This window comes from Hyla sarda, chromosome 9 (assembly GCF_029499605.1).
Source record: "Hyla sarda isolate aHylSar1 chromosome 9, aHylSar1.hap1, whole genome shotgun sequence".
Taxonomy (NCBI): domain Eukaryota; kingdom Metazoa; phylum Chordata; class Amphibia; order Anura; family Hylidae; genus Hyla; species Hyla sarda.
Window position 1 is genome coordinate 12,156,881 of NC_079197.1, and position 20,024 is coordinate 12,176,904.

The following is a 20,024-nucleotide window of genomic DNA, read 5'->3' on the forward strand; positions in this document are numbered from 1 at the left end:
ACACTGTATTTGAAGAGATGAATGAGAAAAAAATGTAGAATTTGCAATAAAATATTTAAATCGGTGTGTTGTATTTGATTTTCTACTGAATCGGAATATTGAATTGAAAGCTGTGATTTCAGATTACTTTTCAGGATATGCTGCCCTGTGTGAACATAAGGAGCAGCACTATTTTTGTCCATTATATAACTTGTATATGGTATTTTTCAGCAGATTTCTACTAAGCATGCTTCACCAATAATTTGCAGTTCTCTCAGAGCTAGTGGGTGAAGCTCCCTCCTCCATAGACTTGTATTGCTTGTCTTGAGCTCCTTCCTCCACCTTCCATAGACTTGTATTGCTTGTCTTGAGCTCCTTCCTCCACCTTCCATAGACTTGTATTGCTTGTCTTGAGCTCCTTCCTCCACCTTCCATAGACTTGTATTGCTTGTCTTGAGCTCCTTCCTCCACCTTCCATAGACTTGTATTGCTTGCCTTGAGCTCCTTCCTCCACCCTCCATAGACTTGTATTGCTTGTCTTGAGCTTTCTCCTCCTCCCTCCATAGGCTTGTATTAGTCCGTATTGAGCTCCCTTTCTTCCCTCTCCATAGACTTGCATCGCTTGTCTTGAGCTCCCCCACCATAGACCTGTATTGCTTGTCTTGAGTTCCCCCCACTATAGACTTGTATTGTTTGTCTTGAGCTCCCTCTTCCTCCCTCCATAGGCTTGTATTAGTCCGTCTTGAGCTCCCTTTTTTTCCTCTCCATAGACTTGTATAGCTTGTCTTGAGCTCCCTTCTCCCCCTCCATAGACTTGTATTGCCTGTCTTGAGCTCCCTTTCTTCCCTCTCCATAGACTTGTATTGCTTGTCTTGAGCTCCTTCCTCCCCCTCCAAAGACTTATATTGCTTGTCTTGAGCTCCCTCCTCCCCTCTCCATAGGCTTGTTTTAGTCATTTTTTCCTTCTTAAGCACCCTTTCTTCCCTCTCCATAGACTTGTATTGCTTGTCTTGAGCTCCCCCACCATAGACCTGTATTGCTTGTCTTGAGCTCCTCCCCACTATAGACTTGTATTGCTTGTCTTGAGCTCCCTCCTCCCCTCTCCATAGATTTGTATTGCTTATCTTGAGCTCCCTTTCTTCCCTCTCCACAGACTTGTATTGCTTGTCATGAGCTCCCTTCTCCCCCCCCCTCCATAGACTTGTATTGCCTGTCTTGAGCTCCCTTTCTTCCCTCTCCATAGACTTGTATTGCTTGTCTTGAGCTTCCCCCACCATAGACTGGTATTGCTTGTCTTGAGCTCCCTCCTCCCCCCTCCCCCTCCATAGACTTGTATTGCTTGTCTTGAGCTCCCTCCTCCATAGATTTATATTGCTTGTCTTGAGCTCCCTCCTCCATAGACTTGTATTGCTTGTCTTGAGCTCCCTCCTCCCCCCTCCATAGACTTGTATTTCTTGTCTTGAGCTCCCTCCTCCATAGACTTGTATTTCTTGTCTTGAGCTCCCTCCTCCATAGACTTGTATTGCTTGTCTTGAGCTCCCTCCTCCATAGACTTGTATTGCTTGTCTTGAGCTCCCCCCTCCATAGACTTGTATTGCTTGTCTTGAGCTCCCTCCTCCATAGATTTATATTGCTTGTCTTGAGCTCCCTCCTCCATAGACTTGTATTGCTTGTCTTGAGCTCCCTCCTCCCCCCTCCATAGACTTGTATTTCTTGTCTTGAGCTCCCTCCTCCATAGACTTGTATTGCTTGTCTTGAGCTCCCTCCTCCATAGACTTGTATTGCTTGTCTTGAGCTCCCTCCTCCATAGACTTGTATTGCTTGTCTTGGGCTCCCTCCTCCGTAGACTTGTATTGCTTGTCTTGATATGAGCCAATGACAGTATTTTAACCCCCTAGATGCCGCTGTCACCACTGATTAGACGATTACAAGTTGCCACCAGGAACATGTGAGGTCCGATCGCCACCACACAATTGCCAATTATTTGTCATGGCAGCCTCTAATGTTTTCATGATCGGAGTCTGGTCACAGTCTTCCATTTGACAGTTCACTGATATTGATGTGTTTTATAGTGAACTGGAAAACCAAGCAATCACAAAATAAAGGCCACTTTAAAAATGTAATTTTATAAAATTAAAATGTTTCTAAAATATAAAAAAAAAACTAAACAAAAACAAAAAAAATCTATAGAACAGTGTTTCTGTGTTTTTTCATTAAAAAGGTGTAAGTTTAAAATATATATATATTAATTGAATTTCTGCACGTAGAAGTGTCTGAACTAAAATATAATAAATGAAGAATGTTAGAAATGAAAATCTTTCCCAATGTCTGTAATGCTGCTTTTTGAGTCACCTCACGTCCCAGAAAAATAATGGAAATATCGCATACAGCTCGAAAGGGGTCACTAGGGGAGTCTGTCCGGCCATAGAAAGCAATTGAGTCTGCTGCTCCCGTTTACCGTATATGTCGGCCTCCCGTTATTGGCGCCGTGCCGACGAATGCACCTAATGGGAGAAGTGGCGTAGTCGAAATCTGCACTTCTCAATGCCCAAAACTTGTGAGCGTGAAAATGCCATATACATCAGGGATACCAGAAAAAGGGAATGGCCCCCTATACCACGGCCCAGACGTGTACAGAGATGGGAAGAGAGTCTCCTCACAGATAAAGGAATGTAACATTAAAGGTCATTTGGGATTTACCCTAAATGACATCTTCATCTGTCACATAAAATGGCGACTAATGACCCGTGACCAAATAGATTAATAAAGGGGTACTCCGCCCCTAGACATCTTATCCCCCCCCCCCCATCCTTAGATAAGATGTCTAGGGGCGGAGTACCTCTATAGGCCCCGTTCACACTGAGCAATTCAAGAGGAATTTACTCCTCTTCCCCATTGACTTTAATGTTTTTTCCGCTGTCCTGTTCACACTGCGGAAATTCTGCTATCAGAATTCCGACGCTGAATTCCGTTCCGCTTGAAGAATGAGCATGTTCATTCTTGAAGCGGAATCTGCTAGCAGAAATCAATAGAAGTCAATGGTAAAAAAAAAATCCGCCCGACATCGTTTTCGTGCGGAATTTACACAGAAATGGCTGAAAAACCCTTCACTTCTTTCTCCCCCATTTCCGCGCATAATTACGCACAAATTTCGTGCAAAAATATAATTATTTTTTCCGCCCATAAATTTTTCGGCAACAATTACTCTTGATTTACTCAGTGTGAACATACCCTTAGGACATAACTTCTATTTCTTGCCCATTAAAATTTGAAAAAATAAAAAAAACATGATTCAAACACCAAAACCAGTTCTACTATAACCTCAAAATAACCTCCTCATAATATCACTAAAGATGTAGCCGACCTCCTCCTCACAGGCCGGCTTCATCATCTTTACATGACCTCATAGACGGATGGGCTGCAGTGTGTGCAGTGTTATAGCCCCCTATGGGGATAACAATGATCAATGTAAAAGATTAGTGTGTGCAGTGTTATAGCCCCCTATGGGGATAACAATGATCAATGTAAAAGATCAGTGTGTGCAGTGTAATAGCCCCCTATGGGGATAACAATGATCAATGTAAAAGATCAGTGTGTGCAGTGTTATAGCCCCCTATGGGGATAACAATGATCAATGTAAAAGATTAGTGTGTGCAGTGTTATAGCCCCCTATGGGGATAACAATGATCAATGTAAAAGATCAGTGTGTGCAGTGTAATAGCCCCCTATGGGGATAACAATGATCAATGTAAAAGATCAGTGTGTGCAGTGTAATAGCCCCCTATGGGGATAACAATGATCAATGTAAAAGATCAGTGTGTGCAGTGTTATAGCCCCCTATGGGGATAACAATGATCAATGTAAAAGATCAGTGTGTGCAGTGTTATAGCCCCCTATGGGGATAACAATGATCAATGTAAAAGATCAGTGTGTGCAGTGTTATAGCCCCCTATGGGGATAACAATGATCAATGTAAAAGATCAGTGTGTGCAGTGTTATAGCCCCCTATGGGGATAACAATGATCAATGTAAAAGATCAGTGTGTGCAGTGTTATAGCCCCCTATGGGGATAACAATGATCAATGTAAAAGATCAGTGTGTGCAGTGTTATAGCCCCCTATGGGGATAACAATAATCAATGTAAAAGATCAGTGTGTGCAGTGTTATAGCCCCCTATGGGGATAACAATGATCAATGTAAAAGATCAGTGTGTGCAGTGTTATAGCCCCCTATGGGGATAACAATGATCAATGTAAAAGATCAGTGTGTGCAGTGTTATAGCCCCCTAGGGGATAACAATGATCAATGTAAAAGATCAGTGTGTGCAGTGTTATAGCCCCCTATGGGATAACAATGATCACTGTAAAAGATCAGTGTGTGCAGTGTTATAGCCCCCTATGGGATAGCAATGATCACTGTAAAAGATCAGTGTGTGCAGTGTTATAGCCCCCTATGGGATAACAATGATCAATGTAAAAGATCAGTGTGTGCAGTGTAATAGCCCCCTATGGGATAGCAATGATCAATGTAAAAGATCAGTGTGTGCAGTGTTATAGCCCCCTATGGGGATAACAATGATCAATGTAAAAGATTAGTGTGTGCAGTGTTATAGCCCCCTATGGGGATAACAATGATCAATGTAAAAGATTAGTGTGTGCAGTGTTATAGCCCCCTATGGGGATAACAATGATCAATGTAAAAGATCAGTGTGTGCAGTGTAATAGCCCCCTATGGGGATAACAATGATCAATGTAAAAGATCAGTGTGTGCAGTGTAATAGCCCCCTATGGGGATAACAATGATCAATGTAAAAGATCAGTGTGTGCAGTGTTATAGCCCCCTATGGGGATAACAATGATCAATGTAAAAGATCAGTGTGTGCAGTGTTATAGCCCCCTATGGGGATAACAATGATCAATGTAAAAGATCAGTGTGTGCAGTGTTATAGCCCCCTATGGGGATAACAATGATCAATGTAAAAGATCAGTGTGTGCAGTGTTATAGCCCCCTATGGGATAACAATGATCAATGTAAAAGATCAGTGTGTGCAGTGTTATAGCCCCCTATGGGATAACAATGATCACTGTAAAAGATCAGTGTGTGCAGTGTTATAGCCCCCTATGGGATAGCAATGATCACTGTAAAAGATCAGTGTGTGCAGTGTTATAGCCCCCTATGGGATAACAATGATCAATGTAAAAGATCAGTGTGTGCAGTGTTATAGCCCCCTATGGGGATAACAATGATCAATGTAAAAGATCAGTGTGTGCAGTGTAATAGCCCCCTATGGGATAGCAATGATCAATGTAAAAGATCAGTGTGTGCAGTGTAATAGCCCCCTATGGGGATAACAATGATCAATGTAAAAGATCAGTGTGTGCAGTGTTATAGCCCCCTATGGGATAACAATGATCAATGTAAAAGATCAGTGTGTGCAGTGTTATAGCCCCCTATGGGGATAACAATGATCAATGTAAAAGATCAGTGTGTGCAGTGTAATAGCCCCCTATGAGGATAACAATGATCAATGTAAAAGATCAGTGTGTGCAGTGTAATAGCCCCCTATGGGGATAACAATGATCAATGTAAAAGATCAGTGTGTGCAGTGTTATAGCCCCCTATGGGATAACAATGATCAATGTAAAAGATCAGTGTGTGCAGTGATATAGCCCCCTATGGGATAACAATGATCAATGTAAAAGATCAGTGTGTGCAGTGTAATAGCCCCCTACGGGGGATAACAATGATCAATGTAAAAGATCAGTGTGTGCAGTGTTATAGCCCCCTATGGGGATAACAATGATCAATGTAAAAGATCAGTGTGTGCAGTGTTATAGCCCCCTATGGGGATAACAATGATCAATGTAAAAGATCAGTGTGTGCAGTGTAATAGCCCCTATGGGGATAACAATGATCAAAGTAAAAGATCAGTGTGTGCAGTGTAATAGCCCCCTATGGGATAACAATGATCAATGTAAAAGATCAGTGTGTGCAGTGTTATAGCCCCCTATGGGATAACAATGATCAATGTAAAAGATCAGTGTGTGCAGTGTTATAGTCTCCTATGGGATAACAATGATCAATGTAAAAGATCAGTGTGTGCAGTGTTATAGCCCCCTATGGGATAACAATGATCAATGTAAAAGATCAGTGTGTGCAGTGTTATAGCCCCCTATGGGGATAACAATGATCAATGTAAAAGATCAGTGTGTGCAGTGTAATAGCCCCCTATGAGGATAACAATGATCAATGTAAAAGATCAGTGTGTGCAGTGTAATAGCCCCCTATGGGGATAACAATGATCAATGTAAAAGATCAGTGTGTGCAGTGTTATAGCCCCCTATGGGATAACAATGATCAATGTAAAAGATCAGTGTGTGCAGTGATATAGCCCCCTATGGGATAACAATGATCAATGTAAAAGATCAGTGTGTGCAGTGTAATAGCCCCCTATGGGGGATAACAATGATCAATGTAAAAGATCAGTGTGTGCAGTGTTATAGCCCCTATGGGGATAACAATGATCAATGTAAAAGATCAGTGTGTGCAGTGTAATAGCCCCCTATGGGATAACAATGATCAATGTAAAAGATCAGTGTGTGCAGTGTTATAGCCCCCTATGGGATAACAATGATCAATGTAAAAGATCAGTGTGTGCAGTGTTATAGCCCCCTATGGGATAACAATGATCAATGTAAAAGATCAGTGTGTGCAGTGTTATAGCCCCCTATGGGATAACAATGATCAATGTAAAAGATCAGTGTGTGCAGTGTTATAGCCCCCTATGGGATAACAATGATCAATGTAAAAGATCAGTGTGTGTGTCACGATTCGGCTGGCTGGAGGTGGATCCTCTGTGCCAGAGAGGGATTGGCGTGGACCGTGCTGGTGGACCGGTTCTAAGTTGCTACTGGTATTCACCAGAGCCCGCCGCAAAGCGGGATGGTCTTGCAGCGGCGGTAGCAACCAGGTCGTATCCACCAGCAACGGCTCAACCTCTCTGACTGCTGAAGATAGGCGCGGTACAAGGGAGTAGACAAGAGCAAGGTCGGACGTAGCAGAAGGTCAGGGCAGGCAGCAAGGATCGTAGTCAGGGGCAACGGCAGGAGGTCTGGAACACAGGGTAGGAACACACAAGGGAACGCTTTCACTGGCACAATGGCAACAAGATCCGGCGAGGGAGTGCAGGGGAAGTGAGGTATAAATAGGGAGTGCACAGGTGAGAATACTGATTAGGCCTGCTGCGCCAATCAGTGGCGCAGCGGCCCTTTAAATGGCAGAGACCCGGCGCGCGCGCGCCCTAAGGAGCGGGGCCGCGCGCGCCGGGACAACACAGACGGGGAACGGGTCAGGTACGGGAGCCGAGATGCGCATCGCGAGCGGGCGCGTCCCGCATCGCGAATCGCATCCCGGCTGGGAGTAATATCGCAGCGCACCCTGTCAGCAGGTCTGACCGGGGCGCTGCGAATGAGAGAACGCTGCGAGCGCTCCGGGGAGGAGCGGGGACCCGGAGCGCTCGGCGTAACAGTACCCCCCCCCCCCTTGGGTCTCCCCCTCTTTTTGGAGCCTGAGAACCTGAGGATAAGACTTTTGTCCAGGATGTTGTCCTCAGGTTCCCAGGATCTCTCCTCAGGGCCGCAATTCTCCCAGTCGACCAAGAAGAATCTTTTACCTCTGACCGTCTTGGATGCTAGAATCTCCTTCACAGAAAAGACGTCAGAAGATCCGGAAACTGGAGTGGGAGAAACAACTTTGGGAGAGAAGCGGTTAAGGATGAGTGGTTTAATGAGAGAGACATGGAAGGCATTGGGAATACGGAGAGAAGGAGGAAGAAGGAGTTTGTAAGAGACAGGGTTGATCTGGCACTTGATTTTGAAAGGACCAAGATAGCGTGGTCCCAGTTTGTAACTGGGGACACGAAAGCGGACATATTTAGCGGAGAGCCATACCTTGTCTCCGGGAGCAAAAATGGGGGGAGTTCTTCTTTTTTTATCAGCAAATCTTTTCATCCGGGATGAAGCCTGTAAAAGAGAATTTTGGGTCTCTTTCCATATGGTGGAAAGATCACGAGATATTTCATCCACAGCGGGCAAACCAGAGGGCAAGGGAGTAGGGAGGGGGGGAAGAGGGTGACGGCCGTACACCACGAAAAATGGGGATTTAGCAGAAGATTCGGAGACTCTGAAGTTGTATGAGAATTCGGCCCATGGTAGAAGATCTGCCCAGTCATCCTGGCGGGAGGAAACAAAATGCCGTAAATAGTCACCCAGGACCTGATTAACTCTTTCTACTTGCCCATTGGATTGGGGATGATAAGAAGAAGAGAAGTTTAATTTGATCTTGAGCTGTTTACAGAGGGCCCTCCAGAATTTAGACACGAATTGGACGCCTCTATCTGAGACGATATGCGTGGGCAAACCGTGAAGGCGAAAAATGTGTACAAAAAATTGCTTTGCCAACTGAGGCGCTGAAGGAAGACCAGGAAGAGGAATAAAATGTGCCATCTTGGAAAATCGATCAACGACCACCCAAACAACTGTGTTGTCACGGGATGAGGGCAAGTCCGTAATAAAGTCCATACCAATCTGTGACCAAGGCCGTTCGGGAACGGGCAGAGGATGAAGGAGGCCAGCAGGCTTCTGGCGAGGAGTCTTATCCCGGGCACAGACAGTACAGGCCCGCACGAAATCAATAACATCAGTCTCCAGAGTCGGCCACCAATAAAATCGAGAGATGAGTTGCAAGGATTTTTTGATGCCCACATGGCCTGCGAGGTGGGAGGAGTGTCCCCATTTGAGAATCCCGAGACGCTGGCGTGGAGAAACGAAGGTCTTCCCTGGAGGAGTTTGCCTGATGGAAGCTGGAGAAGTGGAGATCAGACAGTCCGGAGGAATGATGTGTTGCGGAGAGACCTCTACTTCCGAGGCATCCGAGGAACGAGAGAGAGCATCGGCCCTAATGTTCTTGTCAGCAGGGCGAAAATGGATTTCAAAGTTAAAACGGGCAAAGAACAACGACCACCTAGCCTGGCGAGGGTTCAGTCGTTGGGCAGACTGGAGGTAGGAGAGATTCTTGTGATCAGTGTATATGATAACTGGAAATTTTGATCCCTCCAGCAGGTGCCTCCATTCCTCAAGCGCCAATTTAATGGCCAGTAGTTCTCGATCCCCGATGGAATAGTTTCTCTCCGCCGGGGAGAAGGTCCTAGAAAAAAAAACACAAGTCACAGCATGCCCGGAAGAATTTTTTTGTAGAAGGACAGCTCCAGCTCCCACTGAGGAGGCATCTACCTCCAATAGGAAGGGTTTAGATGGGTCAGGTCTGGAGAGCACGGGAGCGGAAGAAAAGGCAGACTTAAGATGTTTAAATGCGTCTTCCGCTTGGGGGGACCAGGACTTGGGATTGGCATTTTTCTTGGTTAAAGCCACGATAGGAGCCACAATAGTGGAAAAGTGTGGAATAAACTGTCTGTAATAATTGGCGAACCCCAAAAAACGTTGGATAGCACGGAGTCCGGAGGGGCGTGGCCAATCTAAGACGGCAGAGAGTTTATCTGGGTCCATTTGTAGTCCCTGGCCAGAGACCAAGTATCCTAGGAAAGGAAGAGATTGACATTCAAAGAGACATTTCTCCATTTTGGCATAAAGGTGATTGTCTCGAAGTCTCTGAAGAACCATGCGGACATGCTGGCGGTGTTCTTCTAAGTTGGCAGAAAAAATCAGAATATCGTCCAGATAAACCACAACACAGGAATATAGGAGATCACGAAACATTTCATTAACAAAGTCTTGGAAGACGGCAGGGGCGTTGCATAGGCCAAAGGGCATGACCAGATACTCAAAGTGTCCATCTCTAGTGTTAAATGCAGTCTTCCATTCGTCCCCCTCCCTGATGCGGATGAGATTATAAGCACCTCTTAAGTCCAGTTTGGTAAAGATGTGGGCACCTTGTAAGCGATCAAAGAGTTCCGAGATAAGAGGTAAGGGGTAGCGTTTTTTTACCGTGATTTTATTAAGTCCGCGGTAATCAATACAAGGACGTAGGGAGCCATGTTTTTTGGACACAAAAAAAAAATCCAGCTCCGGCAGGAGAGGAGGACTTGCGGATAAACCCCTTTTTTAAATTCTCCTGGATGTACTCAGACATGGCAAGAGTCTCTGGAGCAGACAGAGGATAGATTCTGCCCCGGGGTGGAGTAGTACCCGGGAGGAGGTCAATAGGACAGTCATAAGGCCTGTGAGGAGGCAAAGTCTCAGCTTGCTTTTTGCAAAAAACGTCAGCATAGTCCATATAAGCCTTAGGAAGACCGGATACAGGGGGAACCACAGGGTCACGGCAGGGAGTACTGGGAACCGATTTAAGACAGTTCTTGTGACAAGAAGTACCCCAGTTCTTGATTTCTCCTGTGGACCAATCAAGGGTTGGGGAATGGCGTTGTAGCCACGGTAATCCAAGAAGAATTTCGGAAGTGCAGTTAGAGAGGACCAAAAATTCAATTTTTTAGTGATGAGGTCCGATGCACATTAGGATAGGTTCCGTGCGGTAACGCACGGTACAGTCCAATCTTTCATTGTTAACAGAATTGATGTAGAGGGGTCTGGCGAGACTGGTCACCGGGATGTTGAACCTGTTGATGAGAGAGGCCAAAATAAAATTTCCTGCAGATCCGGAATCCAAGAAGGCAGTAGCAGAGAAGGAGAAGGTAGAGGAAGATATCCGCACAGGCACAGTAAGACGTGGAGAAGCAGAGTAGACATCAAGAACTGTCTCATCTTTGTGCGGAGTCAGCGTACGTCTTTCCAGGCGGGGAGGACGGATAGGACAATCCTTCAGGAAGTGTTCGGTACCGGCACAGTACAGGCATAGGTTCTCCATGCGGCGTCGTGTCCCCTCTTGAAGTGTCAAGCGAGACCGGTCAACTTGCATAGCCTCCATGGCGGGAGGCACAGGAACGGATTGCAGAGGACCAGAGGAGAGAGGAGCCGGGGAGAGAAACCGCCTCGTGCGAACAAAGTCCATATCCTGGCGGAGCTCCTGACGCCTTTCGGAAAAACGCATGTCAATGCGAGTGGCTAGATGAATGAGTTCATGCAGGTTAGCAGGAATTTCTCGTGCGGCCAGCACATCTTTAATGTTGCTGGATAGGCCTTTTTTAAAGGTCGCGCAGAGGGCCTCATTATTCCAGGATAATTCGGAGGCAAGAGTACGGAATTGGATGGCATACTCGCCAACAGAAGAATTACCCTGGACCAGGTTCAGCAGGGCAGTCTCAGCAGAAGAGGCTCGGGCAGGTTCCTCAAAGACACTTCGGATCTACTGTCACGATTCGGCTGGCTGGAGGTGGATCCTCTGTGCCAGAGAGGGATTGTCGTGGACCGTGCTGGTGGACCGGTTCTAAGTTGCTACTGGTATTCACCAGAGCCCGCCACAAAGCGGGATGGTCTTGCAGCGGCGGTAGCAACCAGGTCGTATCCACCAGCAACGGCTCAACCTCTCTGACTGCTGAAGATAGGCGCGGTACAAGGGAGTAGACAAGAGCAAGGTCGGACGTAGCAGAAGGTCAGGGCAGGCAGCAAGGATCGTAGTCAGGGGCAACAGCAGGAGGTCTGGAACACAGGCTAGGAACACACAAGGAACGCTTTCACTGGCACAATGGCAACAAGATCCGGCGAGGGAGTGCAGGGGAAGTGAGGTATAAATAGGGAGTGCACAGGTGAGAATACTGATTAGGCCTGCTGCGCCAATCAGTGGCGCAGCGGCCCTTTAAATGGCAGAGACCCGGCGCGCGCGCGCCCTAAGGAGCGGGGCCGCGCGCGCCGGGACAACACAGACGGGGAACGGGTCAGGTACGGGAGCCGAGATGCGCATCGCGAGCGGGCGCGTCCCGCATCGCGAATCGCATCCCGGCTGGGAGTAATATCGCAGCGCACCCGGTCAGCAGGTCTGACCGGGGCGCTGCGAATGAGAGAACGCTGCGAGCGCTCCGGGGAGGAGCGGGGACCCGGAGCGCTCGGCGTAACAGTGTGCAGTGTAATAGCCCCCTATGGGAGCTATGGGACTGTTATGTTAATGAAGTGTACAGAAAATCTTCAGTAAAAGTTAACGCTGTTTACAGAAGCTTTTCGGTTGTGGACAATCCATTATTACTACCCACCTCAAACCTATTATCATCTACCTCCCTATCGTTCCTGGGAAGGGCGGCGGTAGGAAAAGCTTTATTGAGGAGCCCCCACCCTGGCGTCTCGAATAGCAAGGGTTAACAAGCACCCTTTAATTACCATACCCACACCCTGCATACACTCAATCAGTTTACATTGCGATACGCAGCAGAAAATCCTGCGCAGAATACTGTACGTGTGAATAGACCATTAATAAACCAAACTTATATACAATTAACCAACCAAGACCTGGAACTATAAATATGTTACTTCATGATGACAGAGACATTTTACAGACGCACGCAGTGTATCAGTGTCCCTCGGGTGACATGTTGCCGTAGACCTTACACAGACTCTCCATAGGATGTGGTCTCCGCTAATATGGCCGCCACAGTATACCAGACACTAGAGCGTGCCGACAATTCCGTTTTTTTCTCAGTAGTGACGTTGACGTCACGCAGAAGGCGGGGCGAGTATATAATTGAGTGCGCAGGCGCACCGGCTTCCTCTTTGGCTTCGGCGAGGTGAGTGAGATGGCGGCTGTTGCCGGGGTGTCTCTCCGGTGAGGCCGGGGTTGGGTGTTACCGATCCTCCGCTCACCGCTTGTCTTTTCTCTGTGTCTCTTCTAGGTACAAGCCGCCATCATGGGCCGCAGACCCGCCCGCTGGTGAGTGAAGTGCCGGGGAGGTGCGGGCGCCATGTGCCGGCCTGAGGCCTGGTCACGCGTGGGGCACTGTGTGGGTGGATTGGGCCTTTATAGCCCCCAGGGGGATCCATCATGGAGGGGACGGGGCTGTACTGTGACCGGATGGGGCCTGCGCACATGTTTTCTATGGATATGTGATCTATAGGGGAACATTCCTGTAATCTGCCATCTGATCATCCGGAAATCACCATAGGTCATAGGTCTAGTTAGTGAAAAACTACAATTCCCAGCATGCCCTGCCAGCCGAAGGCTGGTAGGGCATGCTTGGAGTTGTAGTTTTGCCCCAAAATGACTGGACAGCCCATCATCCTCACTGACCATATTAAAGAGCCGTGTGTGTCTGGCTAAACTACAACTCCCAGCATGCCTTGACAGTCCAGAGCAGTGGTCTCCAAACTGTGGACCTCCAGATGTTGCAAACTACAACTCCCAGCATGCCTGGAATTTGTAGTTCTGCAACATCTGCAGGTTGAAGACCACTGGTCTAGACCATGATAATACATGGCATATGGCTTGTAGGGTATGCTGGGAGTTGTAGTGTTACTCCAATGTGATTGTGGACAGCCCATCAGCCTCACTGACCATATTAAAAGAGCCGTGTGTGTCTGGCTGTTGCCAAACTACAACTCCCAGCATGCCTTGACAGTCTAGACAAGTGGTCTTCAACCTGCGGACCTCCAGATGTTGCAAAATTACAACTCCCAGCATGCGCGGACAGCCAACGGCTGTCCGGGCATGCTGGGAGTTGTAGTTTTGCAACATCTGGAGGTCCGCAGGTTGAAGACCACTTGTCTAGACAATGATGATACATGGCATTTGGCTTGTGGGATATGCTGGGAGTTGTAGTTTTGTAGCAGCTTTTCAACACAGTATTCGCTTTACCATAGTCTGTGATATGAAGGCTGTCAGGACATGATGGGGGTTGTAGTAGTGCAACAGGTTAGGGCCTTCCTGCCCTAAAGCTTTCTTTAGATCCGCATGTCCCTGAACGTGTCAACAGTTACTGCAAAACTACAACCCCCAGCATGCCCTAACAGCCTTATAAGGCTAGACAATGGTTAATGGAAGTAACTGAAGTAACTGTTGCTGAACTACAACACCCAGCATGCAAGGACAGTGTTTTATATTCAGACTAGACAAGGGTTCTCAGATTTGTAAATTACTTCTATTAAAACAAATCTTTATCCTTCCAGTACTTATTAGCTGTTATATACTACAGAGAAAGTTCTTCTTTTTCCTTTTTGATTATTTTCTTTCCAAAGTGCTCTCTGCTGACACCACCTGTCTGTATCAGGAACTGTCCAGAGCAGCATATGTTATGGGGACTTGTTCCTGCTCTGGACAGTTCCTGACATGGACAGAGGTGTCAGCAGAGAGCACTGTGGTCAGAAAATAAATCCAAAAACAAAAGAACTTTCTCTGTAATATACAGCCTCTAATATGTACTGGAAGGATAAAGACATTTTTAATAGAAGTAATTTACAAATCTGTTTAACTTTCTGGCACCAGTTCATGAGCAACATTTTTAAAGTGGAGTACCCCTTTAATCAATGTTTACCTGATGGAAAACTACAATTCCCAGCATGCCCGGACAGCCGTTGGCTGTCCGGGCATGCTGGGAGTTGTAGTTTTGCAACAGCTGGAGGCACCCTGGTTGGGGGAACACTGGTCTATTGATATGCAGAAGATGTATTTTGTATAGATGGGGGACAGTCTGGGAGTTGTAGTTTTGCAACAGCTGGAGGCACGCTGGTTCAGAGAACGGACTTTTATTCTTGAATTCTATGTGGACGGACTCTTCTAATAACAGGATGTCTTATATTTAGTTACAGATACTGCAAAAACAAGCCCTACCCCAAATCCCGCTTCTGTAGAGGTGTCCCAGGTGAGTGGGAAGAAAGTGTTGCGGTTCGGAGCTTTTTGTGATAATTTAAAGGGGCTTTATCAACAGGTTTAATGCTACAATTCTAGGTCCGGTCAGGAAACCGCATACGGGTCAAAAATGAGCCGAACGGAGTCACGGACACCGGTCGGCTCATTAAAGTAATTGGATTTCAAGGCTGGGGTACGGGAGCGCCAGGTTTTTGCCTCCCCCAGCCGGATCGGGCACCCGTACAGTGAAAATGAGGTGTGAATGCAGCCTAAAATGGCTTTGGTACACACTTTTGGTTTACGAATGATCGGGTGCGACTTTTCCTTAAAGGGGTACTCTGCTGCTAAGACATCTAGGGGATACACTATCCAAAGGATAGGGGATAAGATGCCTGATCTCGGGGGTCCCGTCACTGGGGACCCCGTTATCTTGCACGTAGCACCCCGTTGCAATCAGTACCCGGAGCGCATTCGCTTTCAGTCTGACGACTGGCGATCACGGGGCCGGAGCATTGTGACGTCACAGCCCCAACCCTGTGTGATGTCAAGCTCCGCCCCCTCGATGCAATCTTATGGGAGGGGCCACTCCCATAGGCTTGCATTGAGGGGGTGGAGCATGATGTCACGCGGGGCCATGACGTCAGGTTTAACTTATGCCGGTCCAGATTTAAGAACTTAAAAACCCCTTTTAGGGGGGTGATGGGTAAACTATAGTTAGGCGTGTGGGTTCTGGAGTTTATGGGTAAGCTGTAGTTAGCCTATCTGCACCCACTGGTCTATCTGTAGTTAGGGCTATGGGTGCTAGAGCTCATGGGTAATATGTAGTTGGGCCTGTGGGTGCCGATGGGTAATATGTAGTTGGGCCTGTGGGTGCCGATGGGGAATATGTAGTTGGGCCTGTGGGTGCCTGCCGATGGGGAATATGTAGTTGAGCCTGTGGGTGCCGATGGGGAATATGTAGCTGGGCCTGTGGGTGCTGATGGGTAATCTGTAGTTGGGCCTGTGGGTGCCGATGGGTAATCTGTAGTTGGGCCTGTGGGTGCCGATGGGTAATCTGTAGTTGGGCCTGTGGGTGCCGATGGGTAATCTGTAGTTGGGCCTGTGGGTGCCGATGGGTAATCTGTAGTTGGGCCTGTGGGTGCCGATGGGTAATCTGTAGTTGGGCCTGTGGGTGCCGATGGGTAATCTGTAGTTGGGCCTGTGGGTGCCGATGGGTAATCTGTAGTTGGGCCTGTGGGTGCCGATGGGTAATATGTAGTTGGGTCTGTGGGTGCCGATGGGTAACCTAGTGTTATGCCTGTTGATTGCAGTTTATTAAGCCGACCAGCCTTTGTTGCGATCAGAGGTTGGTGTGCAAAGGCTGCATACAGAGACCTCCCTGGCTGTGTACGCGCTCTGCACTCCATGCACGGTGCTCTAAGGGGCCTCGGATACAAATATTGCTCTGCGCTGTGACGTATCTAATCTACAGGATTCTTCTCACAGGCTCCAGACCACTATGCACGGTACTTTGGGTAAACCCCAAGGCACAGTGGCCAGAGTTGGTGTTGGAGGGGTTTCCCAACCAGGGTGCCTCCAGCTGTCTGAAAACTACCACTCCCAGTATACCTGGACAACCATACTGGGAGATGTAGTTTTGCAACAGCTGGAGGCACCCTGGTTAGGGGGAAACTGCTCTAAAACACTCCAAGGTAAACTGCTGTTCAGTTCCTAGGCCATGGTAGGATGGGGAAGCCATATTGTGGCCCCTCAGAGCCCTGCACTAGGTATAACATCAGTTTACCTGGAGTGTTCTTCAGTGGTCATCATTGTTACAGCGGTGGAATCATTCAGAATATGGGAATCTAATGCAGTGTTTCCCAATCAGGGTGCCTCCAGCTGTTGCAAAACTAGAACTCCCAGAATGCCCTGACAGCCGGTCTATCAGGACATGCTGGGAGATGTAGTTTGGCAACAGCTGGAGGCACGCTGGTTGGGGAAGCTGATGCGATGCGTCTGTCAGGTGTGACGGGGGATTATTTGTCATATAGCATCTTTTACATACAAACATGTCTATTCCCTCCCTAGATCCTAAAATCAGGATCTTCGACTTGGGTCGTAAGAAGGCCAAGGTGGACGAGTTCCCACTATGTGGTCACATGGTCTCCGATGAGTACGAGCAGCTGTCATCAGAAGGTACGTGATATCTAGCAGTTATAGGTGTAATGTCCCTTTAAAGGGGTACTCCGGTGGAAAATGTTTGTTTATTTTTTTTTAATCAACTGGTGCCAGAAAGAAACAGATTTGTAAATTACTTCTATTAAAAAATCTTAATCCTTTCAGTACTTATTAGCTGCTGAATACTACAGAGGAAATTCTATTTGAATTTGTCTTGTCCACAGTGCTCTCTGCCGACACCTGACGGTGCAGGAAAAAATCCAAATAGCAAAATATGCTGCTCTGGACAGTCCCTGACATGGACTGAGGTGTCAGAGAGCACTGGACAGCACAAAAAATAAAATAGAATGTCCTCTGTAGCATACAGCTGCTAATAAGTACTGGAAGGATTAATTATTTTAATAGAAGTAATTCATATTTGTTTAACTTTTTGGCACCAGTTCATTTAAAAAATAAAATAAATCCAATGGAGTACCCCTTTAAGCTGGGACACGTTTGGCTTTTCGACCATGTTCAAACAAAAATACAGATGAGCCCTTGCCTGACTATAGGCCTAATGCAGTGTTTTACAGCCAGGGTGCCTCCAGCTGTTGCAAAACTACAACTCCCAGCATGCCCGGACAGCCTTCGGCTGTCCGGGCATGCTGGGAATTGTAGTTTTGCAACAGCTGGAGGTACCTTGGTTGGACAACATTGGTCTAATGACAGTGACTTTTGGTTACCTGCCCTCAGGCCAGTACTTGCATCTTACATATGTATATAACTAACGTATCTATACACCCACGAAATGTGACCCGGCACCACGTGGTGTTCGCAGCTTATTAAGCCGACCAGCTTTTGCTTTGATCTGAAGTTGGTGTGCAAAGGCTGCGTACAGTAAGTCCTTGGTTTGTGTATGTGCTTTGTCTCTCGTACAAAGCGCTCAAAGGGACCTCGGAGACACGCGCTGACCTGATGTGACCGGAGATATAACACGAGTTCTCTCCTCAGCTCTGGAAGCTGCCCGCATCTGCGCCAACAAGTACATGGTGAAGAGCTGTGGCAAGGATGGCTTCCACATCAGAGTGCGTCTCCACCCGTTCCACGTCATCCGCATCAACAAAATGTTATCCTGTGCCGGAGCCGATAGGTAATCTATAGTTGGTGGGTGCTGGAGATGATGGGTGATCTCTTTGTTTGTGGGTGCCGATGGGTAATCTATAGTAAGGGCTGTGGGTGCCGATGGGTAATCTATAGTAAGGGCTGTGGGTGCCGATGGGTAATCTATAGTAAGGGCTGTGGGTGCTGAGTAACCTATATAGTTGGGTCTGTAGGTGCTGATGGGTAATCTATAGTTGGTAGGTGCTGGAAATGATGGGTAATCTTGTTAGGGCTGTAGGTGTATGGTGTATAGTAAGGGCTGTGGATGCTGATGGGTAATTTAGTTAGGCCTGTTGGTGGCACAGCTGAGGGGTAAGCTATAGTTAGGTCTGTGGGTGACACTGCTGATGGGTAAAGCTATAGTTAGGTCTGTGGGTGACACTGCTGATGGGTAAAGCTATAGTTAGGTCTGTGGGTGCTGATAGGTTATCTATAGTAAGGGCTGTGGATGCTAATGGGTAATTTAGTTAGGTCTGTGGGTGACACAGTTGATGGGTAATCTAGTTGGGTCTGTGGGTGCTGATGGGTAATCTATAGTTGGGTCTGTGGGTGACGGAGCTGATGGGGAATCTATAGTTGGTAGGTGCTGGAAATGATGGGTTATCTTGTTAGGGCTGTAGGTGTATGGTAAGGGCTGTGGATGCTGATGGGTAATCTATAGTTGGGTCTGTGGGTGCCGATGGGGAATATAGTGTTATGTCTAATTGCAGTTTATTAAGCCGACCAGCCTTTGCTGCGATCAGAGGTTGGTGTGCAAAGGCTGCATACAGAGACCTCCCTGGCTGTGTACGCGCTCTGCACTCCATGCACGGTGCTCTAAGGGGCCTCGGATACAAGTCTTGCTCTGCGCTGTGACGTATCTAATCTTTAGGACTCTTCTCACAGGCTCCAGACTGGTATGCGCGGTGCCTTCGGTAAACCCCAAGGCACAGTGGCCAGAGTCCGCATTGGACAGGTGATCATGTCTGTCCGCACCAAGGCTTCAAACAAGGAACATGTGGTTGAAGCTCTGCGGAGAGCAAAGTTCAAGTTCCCTGGACGTCAGAAGGTAAGAGCAGAGGAGTTAGTGATCTATAGACCAGTGTTTACTAAACTACAACCCCCATCATGTTGTGATAGACTCGGGGCATTATGGGTCTTGCAGTTTTGCAATGGTCGGTATAGAATGACATTTTGGCTGATCCTTTCTTTCCTTCCCCCTTAGATCCACATTTCAAAGAAGTGGGGATTCACAAAGTTCAATTCAGAAGACTTCGAGGGTATGGTCGCTGAGAAGCGTCTCATTCCTGACGGCTGCGGCGTCAAGTACATCCCCAGCCATGGTCCCCTGGACAGATGGAGGGCGCTGCACGCTGCATAAAGGGGCTGCACTTTTTATCTGGTTCTTCTGAGATTGTCTCAATAAAGATCTAAGTACAGTAATCGATCTTGTGGTCCTCACATTATTGTCAATGTTCTCACCTGGTCTGCAGGTGGAAGGATCTGACATCGGGGCTGGATTATAGGGGGTGGGGTCTTACCATGCCGATCCTGGTAGCGGGGCAGGGGTGTAAGGCAAACTAGAAGCCAAGGGCAGATTCTGCAGGTCAGTGCTGACTGTCTGATTATGTTAAGGAATAAATATGGCTGCTCTTAGGACGCAGGGTATTTTCATTTTTTCCTCCTCTTTGAATCTTTCAATTTTGCACCTAAACTTCCATATTATGGCTTATATTTTGCGCCACCAATTCTACTTTGCAGGGACATTGGTAATTTTACCAAAATATCCACAGCAAAGCAGAAAAATTGACAAAATTGAAGAAAAAACGCCATTTTGTAGTTCTGGGAGCTTTCGTTTCTACACAGTACATTTTTCGGTAAAAATGACTTATCATTATTCTGTAGGTCCATACGATTAAAATGATCCCCTACTTATATAGGTTTGATTGTTGTGCTTCCAAAAAAATCATAACTACATGCACGGAAAATTTATAAGACATGGACCATGCGGTTTAACAAAATATTCTTATAGT

General features: G+C 47.1%; 2 protein-coding genes and 3 non-coding genes across 5 annotated transcripts; 4 read left to right on the forward strand and 1 right to left on the reverse strand.

Annotated features, from left to right (window-relative positions):
• Nucleotides 1-55: 55 nt before the first annotated feature.
• Nucleotides 56-12,247, reverse strand: LOC130291809 (trichohyalin-like). The gene is made up of 2 exons (XM_056541105.1): nucleotides 12,134-12,247; nucleotides 56-2,055 (listed from the first exon to the last, which is right to left on the reverse strand). Exon 2 carries the CDS (start codon nucleotides 1,254-1,256, stop codon nucleotides 207-209), a length of 1,050 nt encoding a protein of 349 aa, XP_056397080.1. The 5' UTR covers nucleotides 1,257-2,055; nucleotides 12,134-12,247; the 3' UTR covers nucleotides 56-206.
• Nucleotides 12,248-12,642: 395 nt separating this feature from the next.
• On the forward strand, nucleotides 12,643-19,438 carry RPL10 (ribosomal protein L10). Its single transcript, XM_056541116.1, has 7 exons — nucleotides 12,643-12,661; nucleotides 12,767-12,804; nucleotides 14,670-14,728; nucleotides 16,783-16,890; nucleotides 17,863-18,001; nucleotides 18,898-19,060; nucleotides 19,217-19,438. Exons 2-7 carry the CDS (start codon nucleotides 12,782-12,784, stop codon nucleotides 19,370-19,372), a joined length of 648 nt encoding a protein of 215 aa, XP_056397091.1. The 5' UTR covers nucleotides 12,643-12,661; nucleotides 12,767-12,781; the 3' UTR covers nucleotides 19,373-19,438.
• Nucleotides 16,020-16,153, forward strand: LOC130292197 (small nucleolar RNA SNORA70). The gene has a single exon (XR_008848105.1). It is a non-coding gene; the product is annotated as a small nucleolar RNA SNORA70 (small nucleolar RNA).
• On the forward strand, nucleotides 17,684-17,817 carry LOC130292198 (small nucleolar RNA SNORA70). The gene has a single exon (XR_008848106.1). It is a non-coding gene; the product is annotated as a small nucleolar RNA SNORA70 (small nucleolar RNA).
• LOC130292199 (small nucleolar RNA SNORA70) lies at nucleotides 18,717-18,850 on the forward strand. The gene has a single exon (XR_008848107.1). It is a non-coding gene; the product is annotated as a small nucleolar RNA SNORA70 (small nucleolar RNA).
• Nucleotides 19,439-20,024: the final 586 nt, after the last annotated feature.

Coding starts and splice junctions, on each gene's coding strand:
- LOC130291809 (XM_056541105.1), bottom strand. CDS start 1,256: ATGGTGGGGGAAGCTCAAGACAAGCAATACAAGTCTATGGAGAGGGAA.
- RPL10 (XM_056541116.1), top strand. CDS start 12,782: ATGGGCCGCAGACCCGCCCGCTG. Junction 12,805..14,669: donor GGCCGCAGACCCGCCCGCTG/GTGAGTGAAGTG, acceptor TCTTATATTTAG/TTACAGATACTGCAAAAACA. Junction 18,002..18,897: donor TCCTGTGCCGGAGCCGATAG/GTAATCTATAGT, acceptor CTCTTCTCACAG/GCTCCAGACTGGTATGCGCG.